General features: G+C 40.9%; 1 protein-coding gene across 24 annotated transcripts in view; it reads left to right on the top strand.

Moving 5' to 3' along the window:
- Nucleotides 1-24,537, top strand: part of PHF21A (PHD finger protein 21A) — a 172,073-nt gene that overhangs the window by 126,156 nt on the left and 21,380 nt on the right. For 17 of the 24 annotated variants that reach the window (XM_059709545.1, XM_059709543.1, XM_059709555.1 and 14 more), the window contains 5 exons: nt 6,772-6,975; nt 13,221-13,472; nt 14,513-14,602; nt 19,626-19,919; nt 23,644-23,742. In XM_059709545.1, coding sequence (XP_059565528.1) covers nt 6,772-6,975; nt 13,221-13,472; nt 14,513-14,602; nt 19,626-19,919; nt 23,644-23,742 — 939 coding nt within the window. The remainder of the gene's footprint in view (nt 1-6,771; nt 6,976-13,220; nt 13,473-14,512; nt 14,603-19,625; nt 19,920-23,643; nt 23,743-24,537) is intronic. The other 7 variants (XM_059709552.1, XM_059709558.1, XM_059709554.1 and 4 more) reach the window with 4 other exon arrangements.

Here is a 24,537-nt window from a genome sequence, read left to right on the forward strand (position 1 = left end):
GACTATAGCAGTCCTAGCAGTCTTTTATAGCCATGCATAGGGGTTGGGGGAGAGTGGGGTTGGGTTTACCTATTACAGCGTGAATGAACTAAATAAGAATGCAAACTGCCTTTCAGTCAGGCCATCAAATAAAGGGTCTAATGCCCCGTGGAGATGGAATATAAATCCCATTGATATGAATAAAAGCTCTATTGTCCTGTGGATGGGATGTTAAACCTATTGATGTAAATATCCGTGCATGCGTGTGTGTGTGTGTGTGTGTGTGTGTGTGTGTGTGTGTGTGTTGAAGAGTAAACCACAAGAATATTTTTTAATTAAAAAAGTAAGCCAAAGTCTAATCAGTACATGACATATGCATTCTCCACCATCTGTTAAGCATCCATGTAGAGAATTTTGAACTTTATCAAAAATAAACTCTGCTAATTCCAACTGCTGCTGTTCCTTAATTCATTTATATTGTACTGTACAAATTCCATGACACCTTGCAGAACTATAAAATAATTATTTATGTTCCCAGCTCTCCAAGACAAAACAAATCCTCTCCAGTAGACAGCATAGCAGTTCACTGTATAGAGGAGGTGTAGATACCGCTTCTGTCAAACAGGTGGCATTTTAAGGGCATATCTCTTTTAAAAGGTTTAAACATGTTAGAAGCTATTTGTTAATTCTAACCCCCAAACTGAATATTGGAGAGTTTGGAGAAAACTTTGTAGTCCTTACAAAATGAGTAAAGCCCACGTCTTTTTAACTAAGAATATTTTATAGCTGCTGCTAACAATTTCCTCCTCCTCTTCTGTCAGAATCCGGCCTGAGTATGCACTGGCGCCACTTGGAGCATTCCTCCTAGAGGCGCCAGTGCATACTCTCCCACTGACTTTCACCTGCTGCATTAGGAAGGAGCTTATTTTGAGTTTAGTGCTTTTTCCTGTGCTTTACTTCACAAAATGGTGGAATCTTCACTTAATTTATTCATTTATTTTTAATATATTTTATTGATTTTTTTTTTTTACAGAGAGGAAGGGAGAGGAATAGAGAGTTAGAAACATCGATGAGAGAGAAACATCGATCAGCTGCCTCCTGCACACCCCCCACTGGGGATGTACCCACAACCATGGTACATGCCCTTGACCGGAATCGAAACCTGGGACCCTTCAGTCCGCAGGCTGGCGCTCCAACCACTGAGCCAAATCAGTTAGGGCTTCACTGAATTTAATAGCACATACCTTTTACTGTGGATCATAACTGTGTCATTGTTATGCCAGTAACACATTCCCTATTCTTTAGGGGATGTTCATTGTGTGGCAGCCTTCTGAAGACTGTCATCGTGTCTCCTGCCGCCTCTTCAGCGTTGAGGAATATTGGTGTTGCTCAAAAATGCAGTGATTGTATTTCAGTCAAACAATAGAAAGTTTTTGTTTCTTTGAGTAAATTCTGACTTCATCAACAAGTGTAAACTTCTCCATGTTTTTCTGCACACAAAAATTTTAGTTACCTTTGAGCACTTGGTGAGTCTGAAGACCTGGGAAAAAATTTTCACTGCAGCCCTAATCAGTTTGGCTCAGTGGATAGAGCGGCAGCCTGTGGACTGAAGGGTTCGATTCTGGTCAAGGGCATGTACCTTGGTTGCGGGCACATCCCCAGTGGGGGGTGTGCAGGAGGCGGCTGATCGATGTTTCTAACTCTCTATCCCTCTCCCTTCCTCCCTGTAAAAAAAAAAAAATCAATAAAATATATTTTTAAAAAAATTTCACTGCATTTTAGGTATAAAGATGGGTAAGATTTGTCCTTGACTTTCTGGATTTGTGAAAAATTATAAGTCTCTATCAGCCTCTGGTATGAAGGGTGAAGGTTATATTTTCAGATTGTATGGTTGATTCATGGAGGGGGAAAAGGATGAATTTTTAAGGCAGTACTATGCAAGAAGTCTAAGTGGGTGTGGTCCTCTCATAATTGATATAAAACAGATCATGTCAACCAGAACACAGACAAGTGGAATGACAGACTGTGTAGGAAAGCAGAGACTTAAAGCACTGGCATCCCAGAGGGCAGGGCGTTGGACCGGGAGTTCCTTTCAAGAGAAGCTTTCTAAAATGTATGAGTTTGATAGAAGTAAGCTGGTGCCTTGGCTGGAGGGGTGGAGGCTGTCCTTCCGTTCCTCCATCTTTCTTCTGTGCTGACCCAGGCCATGGAACGTGGAATGGTTGACTTAGGAGAAAAGGAACCTGCTTTTCTGTTGAATTGGGCCTATAATCTTGTGTATTTGGGGGGGGCGGGGGACCTGCCTTGCTGTCATGTGAACAGTTGATCGTATCACTGAATGTCACAGTATTGGTCAACATGACTACCTGTCTCAGAAGCTGTGGCTCGAAGTGTCAGAGACTCTGTGAACTCTTCTGCCTGAACAAGCCCTGATGAAACCTGGTGCTGCAAATGTCCAGGGAATCTGAGGCTCAGAATTACACGTGGATTTGTGGAGCAGGTCTTGACAAATGGATTGAAGGGGGTGATGCTAGCTTGGCCCATTGCTATATTAAGGGGAGAAGATGATAAGTTATTAACTTTTCTTCCTCATTTCTGCCATCATTCTCTCCAGCTTTTCCTCTTCCATTTTCTTCATTTTCCTCCTCTTTTATTCTCATTGACTTATTAGTGAGTGACGAATGGCAAAGCTTCAGGATAATGTTCCAACATAATTAGCTGCACTTAAAGTTCTGCCTCGCCGAAACCGGTTTGGCTCAGTGGATAGAGTGTCGGCCTGCGGACTGAAGGGTCCCAGGTTCGATTCCGGTCAAGGGCATGTACCTGGGTTGTGGGCGCATCCCCAGTGGGGGATGTGCAGGAGGCAGCTGATCGGTGTTTCTCTCTCATCAATGTTTCTGGCTCTCTGTCTTTCTCCCTTCCTCTCTGTAAAATATCAATAAAATATATTTAAAAAAATAAAATAAAATAAAGTTCTGCCTTATATATGAATAACATTGAAAATATCAAATTGTTTATGCCAGCATAACGTTCATTAATGACCACAGAAGTTGATTTCTTTGTTTAAAACATGTAATAGTGGCCAGCCGGTGTGGCACAGAGGTTGAGCATTAACCTATGAACCAGGAGGTCACAGTTCGATTCCCAGTCAGGGCACATTCCTGGGTTGTGGACTCCGTCCCTGTTGGCAGGCTTGCAGGAGGCAGCTAATTAGTGATTCTGTCTCATCATTGATATTTCTATCTCCCTCTCCCTTCCACTCTGAAATCAATAAAAATATGTATATGTAGCTCTAACCAGTTTGGCTCAGTGGATAAAGTGTCGGCCTGCAGACTGAAGGGTCCCAGGTTTGATTCCGATCAAGGGCATGTACCTTGGTTGCGGGCACATCCCCAGTAGGGGGTGTGCAAGAGGCAGCTGATCGATGTTTCTCTCTCATCAATGTTTTTAACTCTCTATTCCTCTCCCTTCCTCTCTGTAAAAAAATCAATAAAATATATTTAAAAAAACAAACATGTAATAGTAAAAATATAGGTTCACTTTCTGTAGAGACGAGTCTACTTAACAACTTCGCTGATACCACACAGCTAAGATTTACGAAATATTATAGCTTTATTCTTTTGCTGCCACCAAAACTGGTCCTGACCCAGATCAGGATCCTGCTGGAGTTACTATGACTTTTGTGTTTACCAGAATGAACTAGAACAAGTCTGGATTGTTAGATGTAGAAAAGCCAACAAATTCGCTCAGTTAGCCCTCCCATATTAGCCAGTCCTGCAGAGTGTGCAGGGCCTCTGGACACCAGAGGAGCACCCCGGGGCAGAGCTCGCTTGACTTTAGGTGGTTGGTTTTCAGTCTGCAGTGAGAGATGTTTGAGTTACAGAAGGCGTCAGCATTTCCCCCAAATCTTGATTTAAAAAAAATTTCACAGACATGCACAACTACACGCTTGGTATTCTAATATTCTGATAAACAGCGCAAGGAGTTCAGCGGCCGTGCGTTTCTGAGCAGCACTCTGAAACATACCAGACCCTCTATCACGGAAAATGTGCCCAGCTTGTATGATCTGACCCATGTCCAATCTACACAGCTCTCTTTTTCTTCTGCCTTTTTTTTGTTTTTTTCTCCTCTCAAGGACTAATGTCAGTGTGCAAGTATTTTGAACCCTCCCTTGTCCCAGCCCCCACAAGTTCCACAGTCTTGATTGTGAATGCAGCGTGACTCACTGACTCCCACCTTCTGATGTTCGTTCTGATTGGTCACCACCTTGCTCCAGCCATATGGCTGCCAAGTACTCTAGCTGCGTCCCTTTCTCCTTCTTCCCCCTACTGTTCCCTTCTGCTATGCACAGCCCTGGGAGTGGGTTCCGGGCTTTGTCTCTTGCTTGTAGTTTCCCCCAGTTGGGCAGTCAGTGAGGGAGAACACTGTATTTCCTACGGATGGCTGTAGGGGGAAAAACACCCTTTCCTTTCATGCCTGGTGTAATCATTATTTAGTCTCCTCTGCTGTTTCCGTTCAAAGTTTATTTGTTGGCAGGTGTCACATTTGTGGTGTTTGTTTTCCTCCTGGTTTCTCTCCTCCTCCTGATTTGAGCTGTTTTTTTGTGGGCTTTTTTTTTAAATAAAGGTTTTTTGAGTCCCTTTCTCTCACTGCTATGTTACACTTTTGTTAGTTTGTTATGTTTGATTAATGCTGATTAATATGTTTGGGGGGGGGCGGTAAAAACAACTCTAAATACTTATTTATTTGTTAAATGTCTGGCAGTCACCAGGCAATGAAATCTATCTGTGATTCTCAGAATTATCCGTAACACCCCTGCTATCACTTTCCCCTCTCCTAAGATGTATCAGTTCAGTTACTCTGCCATTTATACTTGAGACTTGAACATTAATTTTTATAAGCATTTGATATTTTTATTAATTTGCATTTTTACTATTCTGCAGATGGTTTCTACAGAGACATTGGACTCTGCATCCTTTTTTTCTTTTTAATATTTAAACTACAGAAAGAGGAAATGCTAGCAGAGTATATAGTACAGCAGTCTACCCCCCACACACCCATTGGCCTTTATATGATATTTTCATTGCCCCCCAAAATAAATAATAAAAATATTTAAAATTCTCTCAAGAATGTATTTTGTATTGACTTCAAGTTTTTAAAAATCCATTCTGTAAATATTTTAATATTCAAACAACATTAAGCCAGTAGCCTGCAGGTTTGGATTCTTTAGAGAATACAAATGAAGTTGGTTAGAATCATATGCAGGAATTTGAAAATCAGCCTGGCTCTCTGATTTCACTTAACTCTTTATTTAAATATTTTATTCACTTTTTTCTCTACTCATAACCTATATTAGAAAATAGCAATTATTTTTGTCAGAAATAACAAACCTCAATTGATGAACTCACTTGAAAGTATATGAGAGAGGAGCTGCTTATACTTTCAGCCATGAGGGCAGGAAGAGTCAGAGCCCAGGTCTGGCCCCAGATGGTTATTATAGATTCTCTGAGCCTTTTGCTGGTCTTTGGAACCATCACTTTACGTGTCATGTGAAGATAATGAGGACCATTGACTTAGCTACAGAGTATAGTTGTGACCAAAAGTCCTTTCCCTCATGCAGCTTACGTTCTGTTGAAATGTATTCTGTAGTAATGATGGTTTCCAAGTACACATTTTCTTGGATTTGAACAGGTCTAGAAAATTCAGCAAATGTTCATTTAAAATTTTCATCCCATGTAACTAAATCCCTACTCTGCATAAACAAACGTATGCATTTCTACAGATCTTGGCCCAGCAAAGAAGTCCAGCTCATGAGTTACCCTTTTCAGTGATTTAGAATGCCTGTCATTTATATTGCATATTTCTGAGATCAAGGTTTCTTTGTTTAAAAGTCTTTAATATTTGAATCTTTTGATAGATAGATGATATTTGATTGATTAACAAAAATTAATATGGCTAGTATCTGTGTAGTCAGATGCAAAAAGAAAAATGACCGTCAATGTGCCAATCATAGTTCTGAGTACTTTACAACTAGCAGCTGGTTTGGTACTTGTAAGAATCCTAAGGATATTGTTAGTCGCCTCACTTTACAGAACAGGACATTGGTCCATAGATAGGTTAAGGAACTTGCCCAACATCATGTGACTGCTAAGTAGCAAAACTGAAGTTTGAATTGAGGCAGCCTTTCTCCAGAGTCATGTCTTCACTGCTATGCTCTGCTACACTGCCCTCCCAGCCTGGCATGCTCAGCTAATAACAGTCAAGAAAGCTGAGCTCTACTGCATGACCTCCATTAGCTTTTCTTCCCACCTGCATGCTTCAGTTTCCCTTTATAAAATGTTTCTTATGCCATAGGTTCTCCTTGAATTTGTCGAATCTGTAAATTTTAGATGTAACAAATTTTAAAGATGTCAGAGGCATATAATTATTGCATATTTCTATACAGCTGGTAGGACAATACAGTAGGTCCTTGCGTTATGTCGGAGATCCGTTCCTACAACGTAATGTAAGTCGGAACCCACCTACATAAGCACCTACATCACTCACATGGAGCACATACACAGCAGTAATGAAATGAAACAGTAAAAAAAAATTTAAAAGATAACAATTCCTTGTGGTAAATAAATAATAAAAAACATAAAGCACATATGTACATATGTCGAAATGACAGAACTTTTTTTTAATAAATACTGTAAATGGGAGATGGCGACGTAACCACGAAACGACGAGAGTCTGATGCCCGAGGACTGCCTGTATTCTGATAGCTCTTCTTCCTTTTTTCTCCTTTGGTAGAAAAGAGTCGTTGAACAGCTTCGGAAGAACCTGATAGTAAAGCAAGAACAACCAGACAAGTTCCAAATACAGCCATTGCCACAATCTGAAAACAAACTACAAACAGCACAGCAGCAACCACTACAGCAGCTACAGCAACAACAGCAGTACCACCACCACCACGCCCCGTCGGCGGCACCCTCTTCCAACCTGACCGCTTCACAGGTAAAGTGTGGGAGGAGCACTGCAGGCTTTGGGTTGGGGATGGATGTGCTATTGGTCATGTAAAATGAGGCCCTGTTTCAGGCTGTATTAAGCTCAACCAGCCCTACCCAAAAGTTATTCTGGTTCCTTTTTTATATTATAACTGTGATGGGAACCACTTGAAATTGATTTGCAGAGGGAAATAACATTACTAAGGAGCAAAAGTTAAATCATTTTCTAACTGTCCAAAGAAGGAGGGAAAGGTAGTGGGTGACAAAGAAAAATTGCTTCTCAGTATCAGAACAGAAGTAACGTCTTATTTTCAGTTTCTGGAAATATTTATTTGAGTTTTTTCTAAAAGTTTGTGTGATATCATCGCCTCTGGAATTGTTTTTCTGGAATTCTTAGCAATTAGGTGTAGAGATATTACAGGATCGGGTAGAAAGAGCATTTAGAAGGGTGATATATTTCCATTATTCATAGAAACAAAATATTCATTTATAAGTCCACATTCATGAGAATATGAATCTGTTCTAATACTCAAAAGGAAATCTAAAGTGGAAGCTGCAGGTCAAAACTATCACTAAGAAGTAGAAGCTTAATAACATTCTGACTTGGTGTAGCTGTGTAAATGATTTTACTGTAAAGGGCAGTTAAGCTAGAATATAATGTAAGGCTAGGGAGGCAGTCAAGACACACACAAGGACATATTTGGGAACGATACTCAGTTAAGAAAATTATTCAAGTTTGATCTCCACACACTTAGATATAATATGGGCACAGCTTTTTTAAATATATTTTTTATTTATTTCAGACAGAGAAAGGGAGAGGGAGAGAGGGAAACATCAACAGTTGGAGAGAATCACTGATGGGCTGCCTCCTGCATACCCACTACCGGGGCTTGAGCCTAAAACCTGGCCATGTGCCCTGACTGGGAATTGAACCATGACCTCCTGGTTCATAGGTCAGTGCTCAACCACTGAGCCACACTGGTGGCACAGCTTTTAAAAGGAGCAGGGGTTTAATTGAGCAGGGGTTCTTGATCCCTGGAGGTCACAGACCCCTTTAAGACTCTGTTGAAAGCTATGGATCCCCTCCCCAGAAAAATACACATTTATAATTAATACACTCATTTTTGCACATGATTTCAAGGACTTAGATCTTTTGAATCTTAAGTGTGGATATCTCTGACCCATCAACAACAAGTCTTCACTGTATCTTTATATGTAAAGGAAAAGGTTTATGTACATTTATTTTGCAAGTGAAGAATGCGTTTCTTATAAAAATACTAAGGATTACTAAAGATTGTTAAGTTTAATAAAGATTACTATATATTGGTGCGCTCCTAAGTGCTTTAAGAATATAATGTACACAATCCTCATTCCAACTCAAATAGGGAAGGTGTTGTATTGTTATCTCTCTCTCTCTCTCTCTCTCTCTCTCTCTCTCTCTCTCTCTCTCTCTCTCTCTCTCTCTCTTAAGAAAGAAAACTAAGACACAGAGAGGTAAGTAATTATCTAAAATCATGTAAGTCGTATGTAGTGGAGCCAAGATTTGAACCCAGATATTCTGGCTGAAAAATCTATTCATCACTCTTCTGTACTGCCATATAATACCAAAAAAAGAAATTATATAACATGCCAAAAAAGGAAAAGGAAGAATCTGTGTTGTGAATCAGATAATAGAGCAGCCAGCAAAATGTTTACCCTGATCTCCACCCCAAGGTTATTTGAAAATTAGATATTCAAACTGACTTCTGAAACCCCCGGACCAGGACTTGTATTTCTCCTGAAAGATTGCTTACCAGATTACTTTGTTGGACTTTTAAATAGAGTCAGATTAGGTTGTTCTCTTTCCAAAGTACAGTTTGATCAGAAAGTGTTTATATGGAAGGAAAGTGGTAGACTTCATTATTTCTTGGTATGTAGGAATTTTCTCTCTCGTGATCTGTGAAAACTTTCTGTTCAAGTAACATTCCATGTCACACAACTTAGAGAAAACACTTAAGTAATACTTATAATAGCTATTCCCTTCCTGGTATGATCTGAGTTGTGTGCTGCTTTGAGGTGATGATAGGGAGGGGTGTAGGGCTACCCCCAAAACAGTGTGTGTGGCATCTCTCCATCTGAAGCCCACCTAATATAGTTGATTGGTTTGGTTAAGCTTGTTTTATATTATTTATTTTATGTAATGCAAATGTTTAATGTTAAAAGCCAAAAGATCCTCTAGGTTTTGGGGTTTTTTTTTACAAGTATTTATTGGGTACTCTCTATGTGCTAGATTCTGGTATACAATCTAGCACGTAGATTCTGGTCTCTGCCTAGAATCTGATATATGGCAATTTTCATTCATTCTCTAAATACGTATTGAGTCTTTACTATATTAGGCAATGTAGAGGATAGATTCACAAATAAGACAGAATTGCTGTCTTCAAGAATTTAAAAACTTTAGAGGAGAGGAAGATGAATGAAAACAGCTAACAAAGAAGAAAATGAAAGAGCTGAGAAAATACCAGAGGACAAGTGATTTTGAGAAGAGGGAACAGAGAGTACTTCACAAAGGAGGTGGCATTTGAGTAGGACCTTGACAGATAAGTGAAATTTCAGTGATGAGCAGCAGGAGATAGAGCATCACAGTGTAGGGTGGAGTCAGAAAAGTAAATGCATTCCCGGGGAATAGAAAGGAGGCTGATGTGCCTGGAGCGTGGATTCAGGAAACAGTGGAGAGGGAGATAAAACCGGAAAGAGAGGAAGCGATTAGCTTGTGGAAACCCTCCAATGCATGACAAAACTTTTGGGAATTTGGCAGTTATAGAGTCATTAAAGGTTCATGAGGTCAAGAACAAATGAGAAGTTGTATATGGAGTATATTACATGCCTAAAGTTCTTTATATTGGTACTCCTCTACGTGTTTTACACAATTCTGGTAACTGGTAAGTAGCAATCACAGCACAGGCAGGAAGAAGAAAGTGTTTTATTCTAAATCAGGTTAGCAGGTACCAAAGTATGGGGGAGTAGGAGAACCAGTTCTCTTAATTAACTCCAACTCTAAGTTCTGATTTGTGCATTGGAGGCTCTGAGTTTTCAATCAATATCTCATGCTTTGTAGGTATAGAAAATAATAACTGAACAAAAAATAAAAAAATAAATGGAAAGGATTTTGCAGTTAGTGCTTCTTGCCATGTATTTCTGTATTACCTTCTAGTTCATGCAGTTTGGGTTCTGTCAGGATTGAAGAACCCCTTCATGAAATTGTGGGGAAGCTGCATCTTCTCTTGAAGGCAATCATACTTGGGTTGCATTGGCCGGCCACAGACAGCTTCCACAGAAATAACTTCCTTTGCTGTTGGATACCTTTCCTCTCTGTGTCTTTTTCCTCCTGCCAGAACAGTTCAGAGGTTTGCATTAGGTTTGAATTTCAAAACCCTAGATTGTCTTTGTCACCTAAACTCTAACACTCCAAGATTGGTTTATGCTCTTAAGACTTAGAATAGAAGAAGCACTAGGGCAGGAGTAAATATCCAGATAATACCTGTGTCAATACCTGGTGTCAATAAATAGAAAATAACATTCTCCAAAACGTTTTACTTGATGCATATAGTCCTGAGTCTTGTGCCTGTGTATAGAAAGAATTATATAGCTGCTAGAATACATATAGTAAAATGAGCCACCACCATATAAAGTAGAATAAGAATGCGAACCTAAAGATGTTTTTTACGTGTTGCAGTTGACGGTATGTATGTAATTCAGGTGAGTTTGAGATTTACTTGAAACAAGGATGTTTCAGACGAAAGTATACTAACCTCTTTTAAAGCAGTAACAACATGCACTTTAAAAATCTCATCAGTGAGTTCTGATTAGAGCAGCAGTTCTCAACCTGTGGGTCATGACCCCTTGGGGGGTTGAACGACCCTTTCACAGGAGTCGCCTAAAACCATCGGAAAACACATATTGAATATATAATTACATATTGTTTTTGTGATTAATCACTATGCTTTAATTATGTTCAATTTGTAACAATGAAAATACATCCTACATATCAGATATTTACATTACGATTCATAACAGCAGCAAAATTACAGTTATGAAGTAGCAATGAAAATAATTTTATGGTTGGGGGTCACCACAACATGAGGAACTGTATTAAAGGGTCGCGGCATTAGGAAGGCTGAGAACCGCTAGATTAGAGCTTCACTTCCATAGCCCATTAGTAGTACTAAGATGGGACTTGCTCACCACTTCAAAAGTTTTTTGTATGTAGATGTTTTAAATTGAAAGGTAGAGCTAACATCACACTGAATTAAAAACTTTTATTACGAATAGCTGGCAAAAAACAAACAAAAAACCCCACAAATAGCTGGTAATGTAAAGTCAGTCCTGCTGCACTACTGTAACATTTCTAATGATAACTAGCAGTTAGCTTTTCTTTCTTTGGTTTTCATCCCTGATGGAGAGTAGATGGCCTGCTAACTCCTAAAATAAATGAGTATTCCCGCCCTAACTGGTTTGGCTCAGTGGATAGAGCGTTGGCCTGCAGACTCAAGGGTCCCGGGTTCGATTCCGGTCAAGGGCATGTACGTTGGTTGCGGGCACATCCCAAGTAGGGGGTGTGCAGGAGGCAGCTGACCGATGTTTCTAACTCTTTATCCCTCTCCCTTCCTCTCTGTAAAAAATCAATAAAATATATTTAAATATATATATCTGAGTGTTCCCCTTTCACTCTCATTTCACATTTCGCATTTGAGGAGGCAGTGGCAAGCGGAATAAGCCACTCCTGTGTTGTTGACTCAGAGAAGAGAGACAGGTTTGGGTGATTTTGATGACAAGGATTAATCAGGATTGCTGACTAGGCTATGATGGGATAGATCAGGCCAGATCATTAAATTTTTGGTTAAAAGGAAAAAAAAGATGTTAAAAGATTAGGTCATACATATATGTGTATATGTGTTTAAGCCAGAAAATGGGAATAAAGAATTGCCTGTAACCAAGCAACTTAATACACAAGTAGTTACATAGACACTGAAATAGAAATTCACAAGGGAATTTGTCCAGATCTGATTCAGGGAGAGTGGAGTCCTTCTCACTGAGCAACGTTGTCCAACAGAACTGTCCGCACGGGCGGAAATCGCCACCACCCCGTTTGGTAGTCACAAGCCACCTATGGCTGCTCAACACTTGAAATGGGCTAGGTGACTGATGAACTGAAGTTTTAATTTTATTTTGTTTTAATGAATTTAATTTAAACAGCCATAGGTGGCTAGTAGCTACCAAATGGGACAGTGCAAGTGTAAAGAAGAAAAAGGTGGGGTAGTATCAAAGTCAGAACCAACAAGTTGGACCAGATAAACTTCATGTTCCTGAGATGTCTGTACCTTGAGTGACTGACTGGTAGCACTTGGATGTGTGTGCCGGGTGCCTGGCTCCTTTACTCCGGTGGGAAGCGTAGAAGAACACAGCCTCACAGCTGCAGTAGCTGTCATGGAACTCCAGTCAAGCCCTCTCACCTCCATCCGTCCTCTCATCTACGAGGCTTTTTGAAACTCAGGTGCTTGTTTCCACCTTGTCACGTTTCACTGAATCTTGGTCACTTCTGCAGCAGTTCTCCACAGAAAAGTTTATAGGTAGTGACACAGATCCCTTTGGTATCAAGAGCTGGTATTTACTATACTAGTTGGTTTTATTATCTGGTGCTTGGGATTTACTGCCTTTGAGGCAACAATTACACTAATCCTCATATGAGGTTCCCTTCCACCTCTCCAGGGTGACACTCAAAAAAAAAGAAAAGGGAAAGATACTGTCCTTTTATCCCTGCCTTTTGTCACAGATGGCAGATAATCAGAATCATATGATGGCTTTCTTCCTATTGATGAGATTGTAGCAATTAAGGATAGTGATAGTGTGTTCCTCATTGATTGGAAACTTCTACAAAATTTAAATTAATTGAGAGCAAGCTAAGAATTAGAAAAGCCAAAAGATACACTCATATTCTGTATCTGTAAACCCACCCCACTTGTTATTGAAAACCTTGTGCCCATATTAGTTGCAGTTATTACTGTGAGCTTAACACTAAATTTGAGAACGCTGGCAAACTAGAAATCATCTTTCTCTGTAGTAACCGTGTGCTCTATGTACACAAAAGAAATGTTATACCGAGGAACTTGATTGATTATGAGAATTAATTGCTTTGTTTTCTGCTGGGGGTTAGCAGGATATTGTTTAATAGGATCACAGTTCAGTGTCCTAATATCTGTTCTCCGTGTCTCCTAGAAGACTGTAACTACAGCTTCTATGATTACCACAAAGACACTACCTCTCGTCTTGAAAGCAGCAACTGCAACCATGCCTGCCTCTGTTGTGGGCCAGAGACCTACCATTGCTATGGTGACCGCCATCAACAGTCAGAAGGCTGTGCTCAGCACTGATGTGCAGAACACACCAGTCAACCTCCAGACGTCTAGTAAGGTCACTGGGCCTGGGGCAGAGGCTGTCCAAATTGTGGCAAAAAACACAGTCACTCTGGTAAGCCAACAGCTGCTACTCATGTGTGCCCACATGAGAGGAATATGCATTTATAGAATATATCCATTTTATGCTCCTGCTGGATTTTTTCATCTCCATCACTCTACCCTTTGGGGCTGACTAGGGAATATGGCTTTCCCACTGTCTATTCAAAATTAACTGTAGAGCTATCTTGACACCAAAGACCAAAACCCATTCAGTGCATAATTTGAGATCAAAGTCTGACTTGACTTGAGGGAAAATGCCCTTCACAGAGGCATGCACCCTTTTGCGTGTTCCTCTCCCTCCTGTCCACGGCCCTGCCTGTGAAACTTGAGTGCTGAGACTCTGGTGCCATATTACTGATTTTGGGAAACTCCCTGCTGGATTCTTATAGTTCACTATACCTTGAAATTATCACCCACGAAGTACTGGACAAAATTGTTCATGAGATTTCTAGGATAAACCATTTGGAAACTGATGTTCTCAGAATCTCGGGGAAGGATATCCAAATTGTGGTTTGAAAGTTTGCTCCTGAAATGGCAGCTAAGAGTTCGTGGTGGCTTTTGAATGATGACCAGTGATGAGTGAAACTAGAGAGCAATGACAGGAAGCTTCACCACTTAAACCCAGGAATCTTTAGAGAAGCAACCAGATAACTCAGCCAGGTGCTGAAGTGAGAAACTTCTCTATGGGAATAAAGGCATTCTCCGTTAGACAAAGCTCTATGTTAGGAAAGGGCCCATTTGGCCAGGAGGCAAGTTTGATTTTACTTTGGATCCAGTCTTGACTTTTAAAATACTTAAGTGCAAAAGTTCTTGAGTGTCAAAGGAAATTGCCTAAGCTTGCTGAGCCTGCATGTTCCATATTAGGTATGTGAGGGAACAAATGTGATTAGTTCACTCTGTGGGGTAAAGCATGCAAGTGGGAGAGTGTTAATTCAGGTGGTTAATTCTATAATGAAAGCACATAGAAAATATTGTCTGATGCAGAGAACAGTGATGCTTTGATATTGAACATTTATTGTCCCCTCTGATTTACTTATCTTTCTCATTTTTTAGCAGGTTCAGGCAACACCTCCTCAGCCCATCAAAGTACCACAGTTTATCCCTCCTCCTAGACTCACTCCACGTCCAAACTTTCTTCCACAGGTGAGTGAACCACTGACAAGCCAATAGGGTTAGGTGGCCAGAAATCCTTGAGGGCCTGTAATGCTCTTGTCAGATCAACTGTAGACAGATCCCTCTTAGCTAAAGATCCCAGCTGCTGAGTTCTATATCGTGATGAAGCTTATTTTATCATTGCAGTTTCTTAACAGTGACCAATGGCAGTAGCAGGGGGATGTAAGGAAAGGAAATGTTCCTAAATTTAATTAAGATAACACTATTTTAAACCTTATAATGTTAACTTACTGGAAGAAGTTAGCCAAGACCTACCTGCCAGTGGGGAAGGAGTATAAATACCACTTTCCCTCCCTATTTGCCAAAGAGAGCAGGGAAGAAAACAACAGCCAAACTAACTAGTAAAAACCATTCAGTTCTACTCTAGAAAGTGATAGCACTGAACACCACACTTAAACACAAAGCCGTGCTTATGAGAATTTAGACTTCAGGTCTACAGAGCTTGCCCATCTTCTCCTGAGAGCATTCCTAGCAGTTGGGCTGAACTCACCATTCTCATGGCAGAGTGTCGGGATTGCCCCAACTGGGTCTTGAGGAGAGTTGATTTGCCTGATGGAAAGGTTGGGAATTCCTATCTGAGGCCCCAGGTTTCAGGCAAAGAGAGAAGAGAAAGGAGTTTTGTGGTCAGTTGCCATAGGTGATTTCTGAACTGCCTATATGATTTTAATCATTTATCAGATAAATTCTTTTTATAAAACTGTTTTCTTTTTAATTGATTTCAGGGAGAGGAAAAGAGGGGTAGAAGTATCAATGATGGGAGAAAATCAGTTATCAGCTGCCTCCTGCATGCCCCCCACTGGGGATCAAGCCCCCAACCCGGGCATGTGCCCTGACTGGAAATCCAATCGCGACTTCCTGGTTCCTGAGTTGATGCTCAACCGCTGAACCACACTGCCGGGAGCCAGTCCATCCTTGCTGTTTCAAGGGACCTGGCATATATGGCATACTGTTCTTAATATGTTTGCTCACCTGTCCCTGTTCGGGCGCCAGATGCCGGGGTTCCCAAAGGCGTGGACGGAGTCGGCGAAGAAGGAAGGACACGGAGACAGTGTTCAGTTGATCAGCAGCCTAGCCAGGATCTCTAGCCAGGATCTCCAGCCAAGTTCTGGTTTGGATCTCCAGCCAGGTTCTGTGTCCATGTTCTCTTGCTAGGTTCTCCAGCCAGGTTCAGTCACCAGGTTCTAGTCAGGCTCTCTTGCCAACCTCTGCAGTCAGGTTCAGTCCAGGATCCCTTGCCATGTTCTCTCCAGCAAAGTTCTTCTGTCTCCAGGCTCCGTGTAGGTTCTGTCTTCTGAATTCTGTCTGTTGTTGTCTTGTTGCATCTGTATTTATACCAGTTGATTTTAATCCTGTCAATTTCTATTACAAAGGTTAGGGCGTTTCTTATCTCCATTCCAGGGAGTAAAGATTATGTAGCTTAAGCATGATTGTTCATAGTTAAAGTGATTAATTACCCGCCTGGCACTTAGTTAAGAGGTTTTATTCCCTCCCTAACTTCAGGGGAAAATCCCTACCTGGGGAAACAACCTTTCTCAGAGACCTTGGTTAAAACACATAGTGCCAAGAAGGTGAGCAAACATATTAAGAACAGTATGCCATATATGCCAGGTCCCTTGAAACAGCAAGGATGGATCGGCTCCCGGCACCACACCAGCCAGGCTATCAGATAAATTCTTAATAAATACCTTGTGTTTCAAAAAAGGCACTACCAGTCAACACTATGGATATGCCAGTTTTCAAGACAGCCAGTTCCCTGCCCTCAGAGAGCTTCAGACACATTACGGGCAGTTATACTGTCTGTTATGGAGGGATACCCAACTCCTTCTTAAGAATATTACAGAACATTGCCTTGAAGAGTTGACATTCTATTTGAAACCTGAAGTCCTAATAAAGTCAGCCTGACAAAGTTTTGGGGGAAGAATAAAAATGCTCCAGGCTAAGAGCAGAACATATACGCAAGTCTGGGTTGGAGAAATGTATGGAAGCTTAAGGAACCAGATGCAATTGGGTGTCGCTGAGACAGTGGGCCTCAGGCTAGAGTAAGCAGTGGGGCTGGAGAAGCCCAGTGAGCCAGAACCTGGGGAGCAATATAGGCTGTGTCAGAATTTGGGCCTTATCCTAGGAACAGCGGGGAGCCATGAAAGCACTTTCAGACAGGTACTTGGCATGATCAGATTTTTGTTTTAGAAAATTCCCCCTTGCCACTGTGTGGAGAATAGATTAGAGGTGGTCAAGCCTATGGGAGGAAGAACAGTTAGAATACTGTCAACAATAGAGAATATTGCTACCTGCCACTGACTGTAGCACTGTACGTGGGTTATCTATTTTAATCCTCACAGCAACCGTATGAAAGTAGGTGTTGCTCTTTTTTAGGTGAGGACTCTAAGGCTTAGTCCATGTTTTTTAAATGGTAGATTATGCCTCATTAGTTGGCTGTGAAGTCAATTTAGTGGATTATATGCAGTTTTTAAATAAAATGAACAAAACATAATAGAAAATACTAGAGTACATAGCACATAAGGATTGTTTCATGAAGTTTTTATTTTTAGAGACAGAGATATATGTCTATGTGTGTATACTGGTTACAGTGTGAAATGTATTTCCTACTGTATGACTACAGCACCTACCACAGGGTCACCTTAAATTGAGCTGAACATTCAGACTCGCCAGGGGCCACACTTGGCAGCAGTCTACTTAGAACGATGCAGGACAGAAACCAGCTCTTTCTCAGCATCAGACATTTTTCTTGAATGCACGTCCCTACAGTAGCCCATATGCAGTCTCCACAGCTGCTCGGGGGCGGGGAAATCAGAGCAGTGGGAGAGCCGCTCCGCCATAGAAACCTGATGCCTCACAGAAGCCAGTGTATCTTATAACAATTCCATAGGCATGGTTTTCAAGGTCCCTGCAACGGACATGCCCAGTTATAAGCATGACCCCACTTTGGGAAACCCAAAGTATGGTGTCCCAAGTATTTATAAATCTCGCCATTAAGTTTCGATTTAGCAATAAGGGGTCATTTTCACCATAAGCAATGTTGCCTGGTAACATAGTTGATATTCTTATCTCTATTGGGTTTTCAGGAAAACAGAACTGGAGAGTTACCTAAAGGTCGAACTCTAATACCTAAGAGGAAAGGATTTTGTCCATAAGGTCACAGTTTAGAAAGTTTGGAAAATACTGGCTTAAAAAGATTATGTATGTTGCCTAAGGTTATACAGCTAGCAAGTGGTAGAACCAGGATTTGAACCCAGGCAAGGCTGACCCATGTTTTTAATTAAATTTCTGCCAGTGTTTAAGTAAGCCAAACATAGGGAAAAGTAATGGCAGTGAGAAGAGAAAGTAGGACATATTTGAGAAGGATTTAGGTGCCGGGGTCCTGCCCCAGCGGGTCCAGGGGTTCCCCAAAGGTGTGGACGGAGTCGGCGATGAAGGAAGGGCACGGAGACAGTGTTCAGTTGATCAGCAGCCTAGCCAGGATCTCCAGCCAAGTTCTGGTCTGGATCTCCAGAGAGGTTCTGCTTCGGATCTCCAGCGAGGTTCTGTAGCCATGTTCCCTCGCTAGGTTCTCCAGCCAGGTTCTGTCCAGGCTCTCCAGTCAGGTTCAGTGTCCAGGTTCCAGTCAGGTTCTCCTGCCAATCTCTGTAGTCAGGTTCAGTCCAGGATCCCTTGCCATGTTCTCCCGCTAGGCTCTGTCTCTAGGCTCCGAGGCCAGTCCCGGTCCAGGATCCTCTGGCATGCTCTCGCCAGCGAAGTTCTTCTGTCTCTAGGCTCCGTGTAGGTTCTGTCTTCTGAATTCTGTCTCATGAGTTCTGTGTTCTTTCTGTCTTGTTACAACTGTATTTATACTAGTTGATTCAGTCCTATCAATCTCTATTACAAAGGTTAGGGCGTTTCTTATCTCCATTCCAGGGAGAAAAGATTATGTAGTTTAAGCATGATTGTTCGTAGTTAAAGGGATTAATTACCCGCCTGGCACTTAGTTGAGGGGTTTTATTCCCTCCCTAACTTCAGGGGAAAATCCCTACCTGGGGATTCAACCTTTCTCGGAGAGGTGACTTTGGTTAAAACACAGCGCCAAGAAGGAGAGCAAACATATTAAGAACCGTATGCCATATATGCCAGGTCCCTTGAAACAGCAAGGATGGACCGGCTCCCGGCATTTAGGAAGTTGAGATGGAGGAGGAAACATCAAGAATTGTTCTGAAGTTTATTTAGGAAAGAAATGAAAATTTACTGAGGTGATGATTATAAGAGGAAGAGAAGGTTGAAGGAAGAAATTAATGAGTTTTAGATACGTTGATTTTGAACTTCTTGTGAGATTTCCAAGTAGAGATGTCTAGCAGGCAGTTGAATATGATTCTGAAATTTAGGAAATGTCTGGTTCTAAGATACAAGTGCGGAAGTCTTCAGTACATCGATGGTATCTGAAGCCCCAGGGTGGATGAGAGCTCCCAGGAGGAGTGAGGACACTGGGAAGAAAGGTTCCAGGACAAAATCCCAAAATACACTTACATTTAGTATTAGACAGAGGAAGAGGAATCCCACAAAGGAGACTGAGAGAAGGGGTGGCCAAGATGGGGGGTTAGAGGGTCAGAGATGGGGGTGAACTGAAGTGTGGATAGGAAGAAATTTAGAATGTGAATTAAGGCCATTGGCAGCATTATTACCATACTCTGGGCACAAGTTCTGGGTGAGACCAGCCTCTGGATTGGGCATTTGACCTCAGCCTGAAAAGACGGCATATATAAAAGAAGGAGCTAGGTTTGGAATCAGATGACCTGTGTTCGAGGGTAGCATTTGGACCCTCTAAAGAGCTGATGAGTATTTTATAAGATTATCCTGAGTTCTATAGAAATAATACAACCAAAGTGAACATTAATATTTGTACTAAATAACATTTCACATATATAGTGTGGACGATCTGATAATTACTTAGACTTATAGGAAGCTTCTGTAAGTAATATGGTAATTGTTCTCTCTTTCCCCATAGGTTCGACCCAAGCCTGTGGCCCAGAATAACATTCCTATTGCCCCAGCACCTCCTCCTATGCTTGCAGCTCCTCAACTTATCCAGAGGCCTGTTATGCTGACCAAGTTTACCCCGACAACCCTCCCTACCTCCCAGAATTCCATCCACCCCGTCCGTGTCGTCAATGGGCAGACTGCAACCATAGCCAAAACGTTCCCCATGGCCCAGCTCACCAGCATTGTGATAGCTACTCCAGGGACCAGACTGGCTGGACCTCAAACTGTACAGCTTAGCAAGCCAAGCCTTGAAAAACAGGTACAGGCAAGAGTATGCACCTGCTTTGGGCATTAGCCTTGCCATTGAAGCTAGGTTATCTCTAAATACATCTTCTCAAGGGCTCTTTACCTCAGTACCATTGTCAGTGACCTGTTGCTTATCATGTGATAATTTATTTAAAATGCAAAAGGGCCATTCTTACTGAAGAAAGTTGGATTGCTTTTTCCATTATCCCCGTATAGATGGATTCATAGTTCTGTGTGAATGAGCTCCCCCTGCTGGTTGTGAAACAAAAATTCACAGATGGGTTCTGCTACGGTCAGTCAGGAGGCACAGAGGAGATAGTAAACAGAAAATCCCATATTAGTTTTGGCCCAATAAGAATCCAGATGAAGATGGGACTATGAATGTCAGGAAGAATAAATTTCAAAGTTTTCTCCTGGTTATTACAGATAATGAAGAGTCAAATGAAAAAAATTACAATTTCTAAAAGGTATTCTTTTAACTCGAAAGGATTTTAGTTCAAATATTTTAGCCTTTAATTTATATTTCTAAAAACAGATGTTCTCTTAAGAACATGAGGCTAGAGAAATACAGGTAACCTTCAAAAATACTAAGGGCTCTATGACAGAAAGACTTTTAAAAACAAGAAAACAGATTTATTTATAGGCAGTCACCATATATTCTATTTAAAGAAAAACCAGTGATGATAAAGAAGAATTTTGCAAAGAAAAGCATCCTCTTTCAGAAGTTGATTTAAAAAGTCATCTAATTGCTCAGGCTTGAGTTCTCATTCACATGAAAATAGTCTCTGGTGATCCTGAAGCTTGTGCGTCTCGGGGGCTGACTGTGGTTCAGAGAGGCCGGCCAGATGGCGGGGCTGAAAAGGCTTCCTGTAGCCTTGCCTTCTTGAACAGGAACCGCGCGCATGGAGAGCCCAGCTTCCTACCCAGGCAGCTTATCACTGCAGCAGACCTAAGAGGCTGGGTACCAAAATCTTGTGCTCAGACAACACGAGAAAGAACATACCTCTATTCCTTGGTAGCCTACTCAAACCCCAGGAAATGCTTTGAGGAACATTCAGAAATAAATTACTTGCACATATTTTAGGTCAGAAGTTTTCAAACTTATTATCAGCGGAACTTCAGCATTAAAATCTTGAATGTAGAATGCTCAGCTTAGGAGTCTGGGCAGAGGCATATTTGACAGTCATCTGGCCTTGTGTACAGGGATGGTTCTTAGAGTACCTCTGAGGACCCTTAGAATTATAAAGGGTGTGGTTTCAAAACACTATTTTAGATTGCTAAATATGATTTCTCTTTGACCTCTTTTTTCATAAAGAAATTTTTAGGAGACAAGAATTTTTTCAGTTTTATTTTATTTTTACACTTCTTTTTTTTTCTGGTTACAAAGATAATACATATTCATTGTAAAAGAAAAATTCAGACATTACTGAAATATATGTTGTAGCAGGTGCATCCCCCATAATTTATGAAGAGAGTAAAATTTGCCCGTAATTTACCCCTCCCCAAAGTTGCTATTAACAGTATAGGTTACATTCCTCCACATATTTTCTGTGTGTATACTAATATTGTAAAAGCAAAAAAAAAAATCATTATATATTATTTTGTAACTTGCTCTTTTTCTTATTAGAGCTTGAATGTCTTTTCGTTTCTGGCCTTACACATTGATAGAGATTTTAATTTTAATTTTAATATCATAGAAAGGTACCCATGAATTCTTTTTTTAAACATTCTTTCCTAGTGGTAAATTCAGTGGTTTACCTTCTTGTTGACCTAATAGAGGACTCCAGTTCATTGCTGTTTAGTAGGATACCTGGCATAGCAGTCTTACTGGTTAACAAGCTCAGCAAGGATGCTCTTTGTGTTTTTTATCCAGTTCTGCGATACTTGTACTCTACAGTGTGAGAGGGAGAACTTGGACCCTGGATAATTCCTTGGTGGAGAGGAATTGGTTTGTCCTTCCCTGGAGTCATTACCACTCCATGCTTTTGCAGCCTTAGAGATGGGAGTGAGAGACCTCAGGAACTTCACAGTCTCAAGTGGAGCAGCAACCCTTCCAGTTGACCTTCTTGTCTCCCTCCTCCCTCAGACCTCTGTCCTTCCACATTAAGAGAGCTACGGGCACCCAAGACCTTTAAAATGTCATTATAAACTGCTTTCCCATGTGTTCCCTTGTAGGTGTGTTTGGTGGTTGGTTTTGTGGAGTTAGTGTGTCCTTTTTGATTCAAAGTGAGTGGTATGAGAGGAGACACAGTGGCTCTCCTGGGGGTCATGTTCCCCGCAGGAGATCAGCGTCTCTTTACAGTGCACCTGCTCTACGTGGGGCACTGTACTAGGCACAAAGCGTGCAAAAGTGTGTTGAACAATCCCTGCTCTCAAGAAGCGTGTAGAAGAGGAGGAAATAGGACAAGACACTGGTTAAAAAAAAAAAAAAAAGACAAGGCAGTATTTGTACCCAGAAACAGATGCTTACGCTTTCTCAAAGTAATATGAGAAACAAGGAAGATATGAAAGTAGCCAGGAAAGAACGCGAAAGACCTTTGTGATTGTGTAAAATGTTTTACAGCATAATGGTTTTTGAGAACTTCTGATGTTATGCCTGTAGGACTGAAGTCTTTCATTTGGCTCCCGCTCATCAATAATCAGTTTCATTCTCACTTATTTAATTACTTATTGTTGCCATATAAAAAGACCATTGGCATCTGCTTTTTTAATTTTGAAAAAGTAAATTAGGTGTGTGTTTAGTGTTTCACCCACTGTTCTAGCATTATTTCAGGGTTTATAGAGGGCTTCATAAAGTGAATTAGCCATTGGGTCATGGTAAGAATAGTAACGCAAGCCCCGTCTACCAATTTGCTAGCTGCCATCTGTGTCTGAAGATGATAATGCTGCTGGTGTTTCTTTTGTGTGAATGGATGCCTTCGGAAAATGAGGTTGCCAGTAATCAGGATGTCAGCCTCTTGCGAGATGACCTTTCCTTGGCCATTGCATCTCCCTAATGGGTGATGCAGACGGGTTTTAAACATCCCAAGTGAGGGTACTTCTGCAGCCTCTCGGATTGTAATTAGAAATGTTCTGAAATAGCAGCGTGTACATGTAAGAGGCTTTTTGTACATCACTCAGATCTTAAGCATGCTGTGGACTAGAGCTTGACCCATATGTAACAAGAGTGTGCTTGCTTTTGGAAAACTGCCCCTACATTCTAAAATGCATTAAAATCAGAAAGAGCTGCCTATATTTTATTTTTATGCATAGGAATTAAGCCTTGGCTTTTTCTTTTTCTTTTTTTAAATATATTTTATTGATTTTTTACAGTGAGGAAGGGAGAGGGATAGAGGGTTAGAAACATCGACCAGCTGCCTCCTGCACACCCCCTACTGGGGATGTGCCCGCAACCAAGGTACAAGCCCTTGACCGGATTCGAACCCGGGACCCTTCAGTCCACAGTCCGACGCTCTATCCACTGAGCCAAACCAGCTAGGGCGGCTTTTTCTTTTTGTATAATTTAAACCGTTGTATTTATAGATTCATATTTACTCTAGTTATACAAGTTAACCATTTCAACTGGGCCTTACATTTTACATTTCTTCCAAAATGAAGTCTATATTACCTCCTTTATTACTGTTTCCAGATTGAGAATGTTTTTCTTTCCTTTCTTGTTGACTACAGTCAAACTGTGTTTGTTTTCATTCTTTAATAAAAAGTGAATTCTGAATTCTCATTTAATTTTCTTCTCCTAGACAATTAAATCTCACACAGAAGCAGATGAGAAACAAACAGAGAGCCACACCATCACTCCACCTGCTGCACCAAAACCAAAACGGGAGGAGAACCCTCAGGTAGGTCCAGCTCTCCACAGGCGTGGCTCAGTCTAAGAGACTGGCTTATTCTCACACACCAGCAGGGACACTTGCTCCTGAACACTTTGGCTTTTCTTTTGCTTTCTCACTATTCAGTAATGTTACTTCCAAGTTAGGTTGGCCTGGGGCAGATAAAGAGTATGGCCTTTAGTGTCCATGAGCTGGCATACTGGCATTTTGTACACATATCACAAATTTGAAATGTAAGATTGGGGATCATTTTACCAGCTATCCTATTGCACTCCTAATAATCACTATGTTTATTTGTCTCAGCCAACATTTATAAGCTGTTCCGTTCACTCAGCTAAGGTCTATTTACGTTATCGATTACAGTTGTCACATTTGCTTTTTGTTGTTACTGGTGTATTGCACTAGATTTCCAAATCCCAGATGAACTGCAAAGTAGTTCATCGAAGCATAGAAGTAGGGATGAAAAGAGTAACATCTGTACCACAACTTAGGATAGAATTCTAAACTTAAATAGCAAACAAGACTCTGGTACAAACATAGAATGTGAATTCATATGTCCTTAGACAAGAGAATTTTTAAGTTTGATGATTTAGCATAAGCAGCTATACAATAAAAATTGGACAGGTGATCTGATGTTGAATATCTGAAAGTTGGGTTTTATTAGACTGGTGATTTTCTTCTGTCCTCAGTGCGTTCTCTGTAATGAAACCCTGTCAGGTAGTAAGCCATCAAAGCTGCATGTCATTAAGAAAAACAGAACTATGATTGATTAAGCCAGGAAGGCTTTTCTAAAACAAGTATAAA

This window comes from Myotis daubentonii, chromosome 9 (genome assembly GCF_963259705.1).
Source record: "Myotis daubentonii chromosome 9, mMyoDau2.1, whole genome shotgun sequence".
NCBI classification, from domain to species: Eukaryota; Metazoa; Chordata; class Mammalia; order Chiroptera; family Vespertilionidae; genus Myotis; species Myotis daubentonii.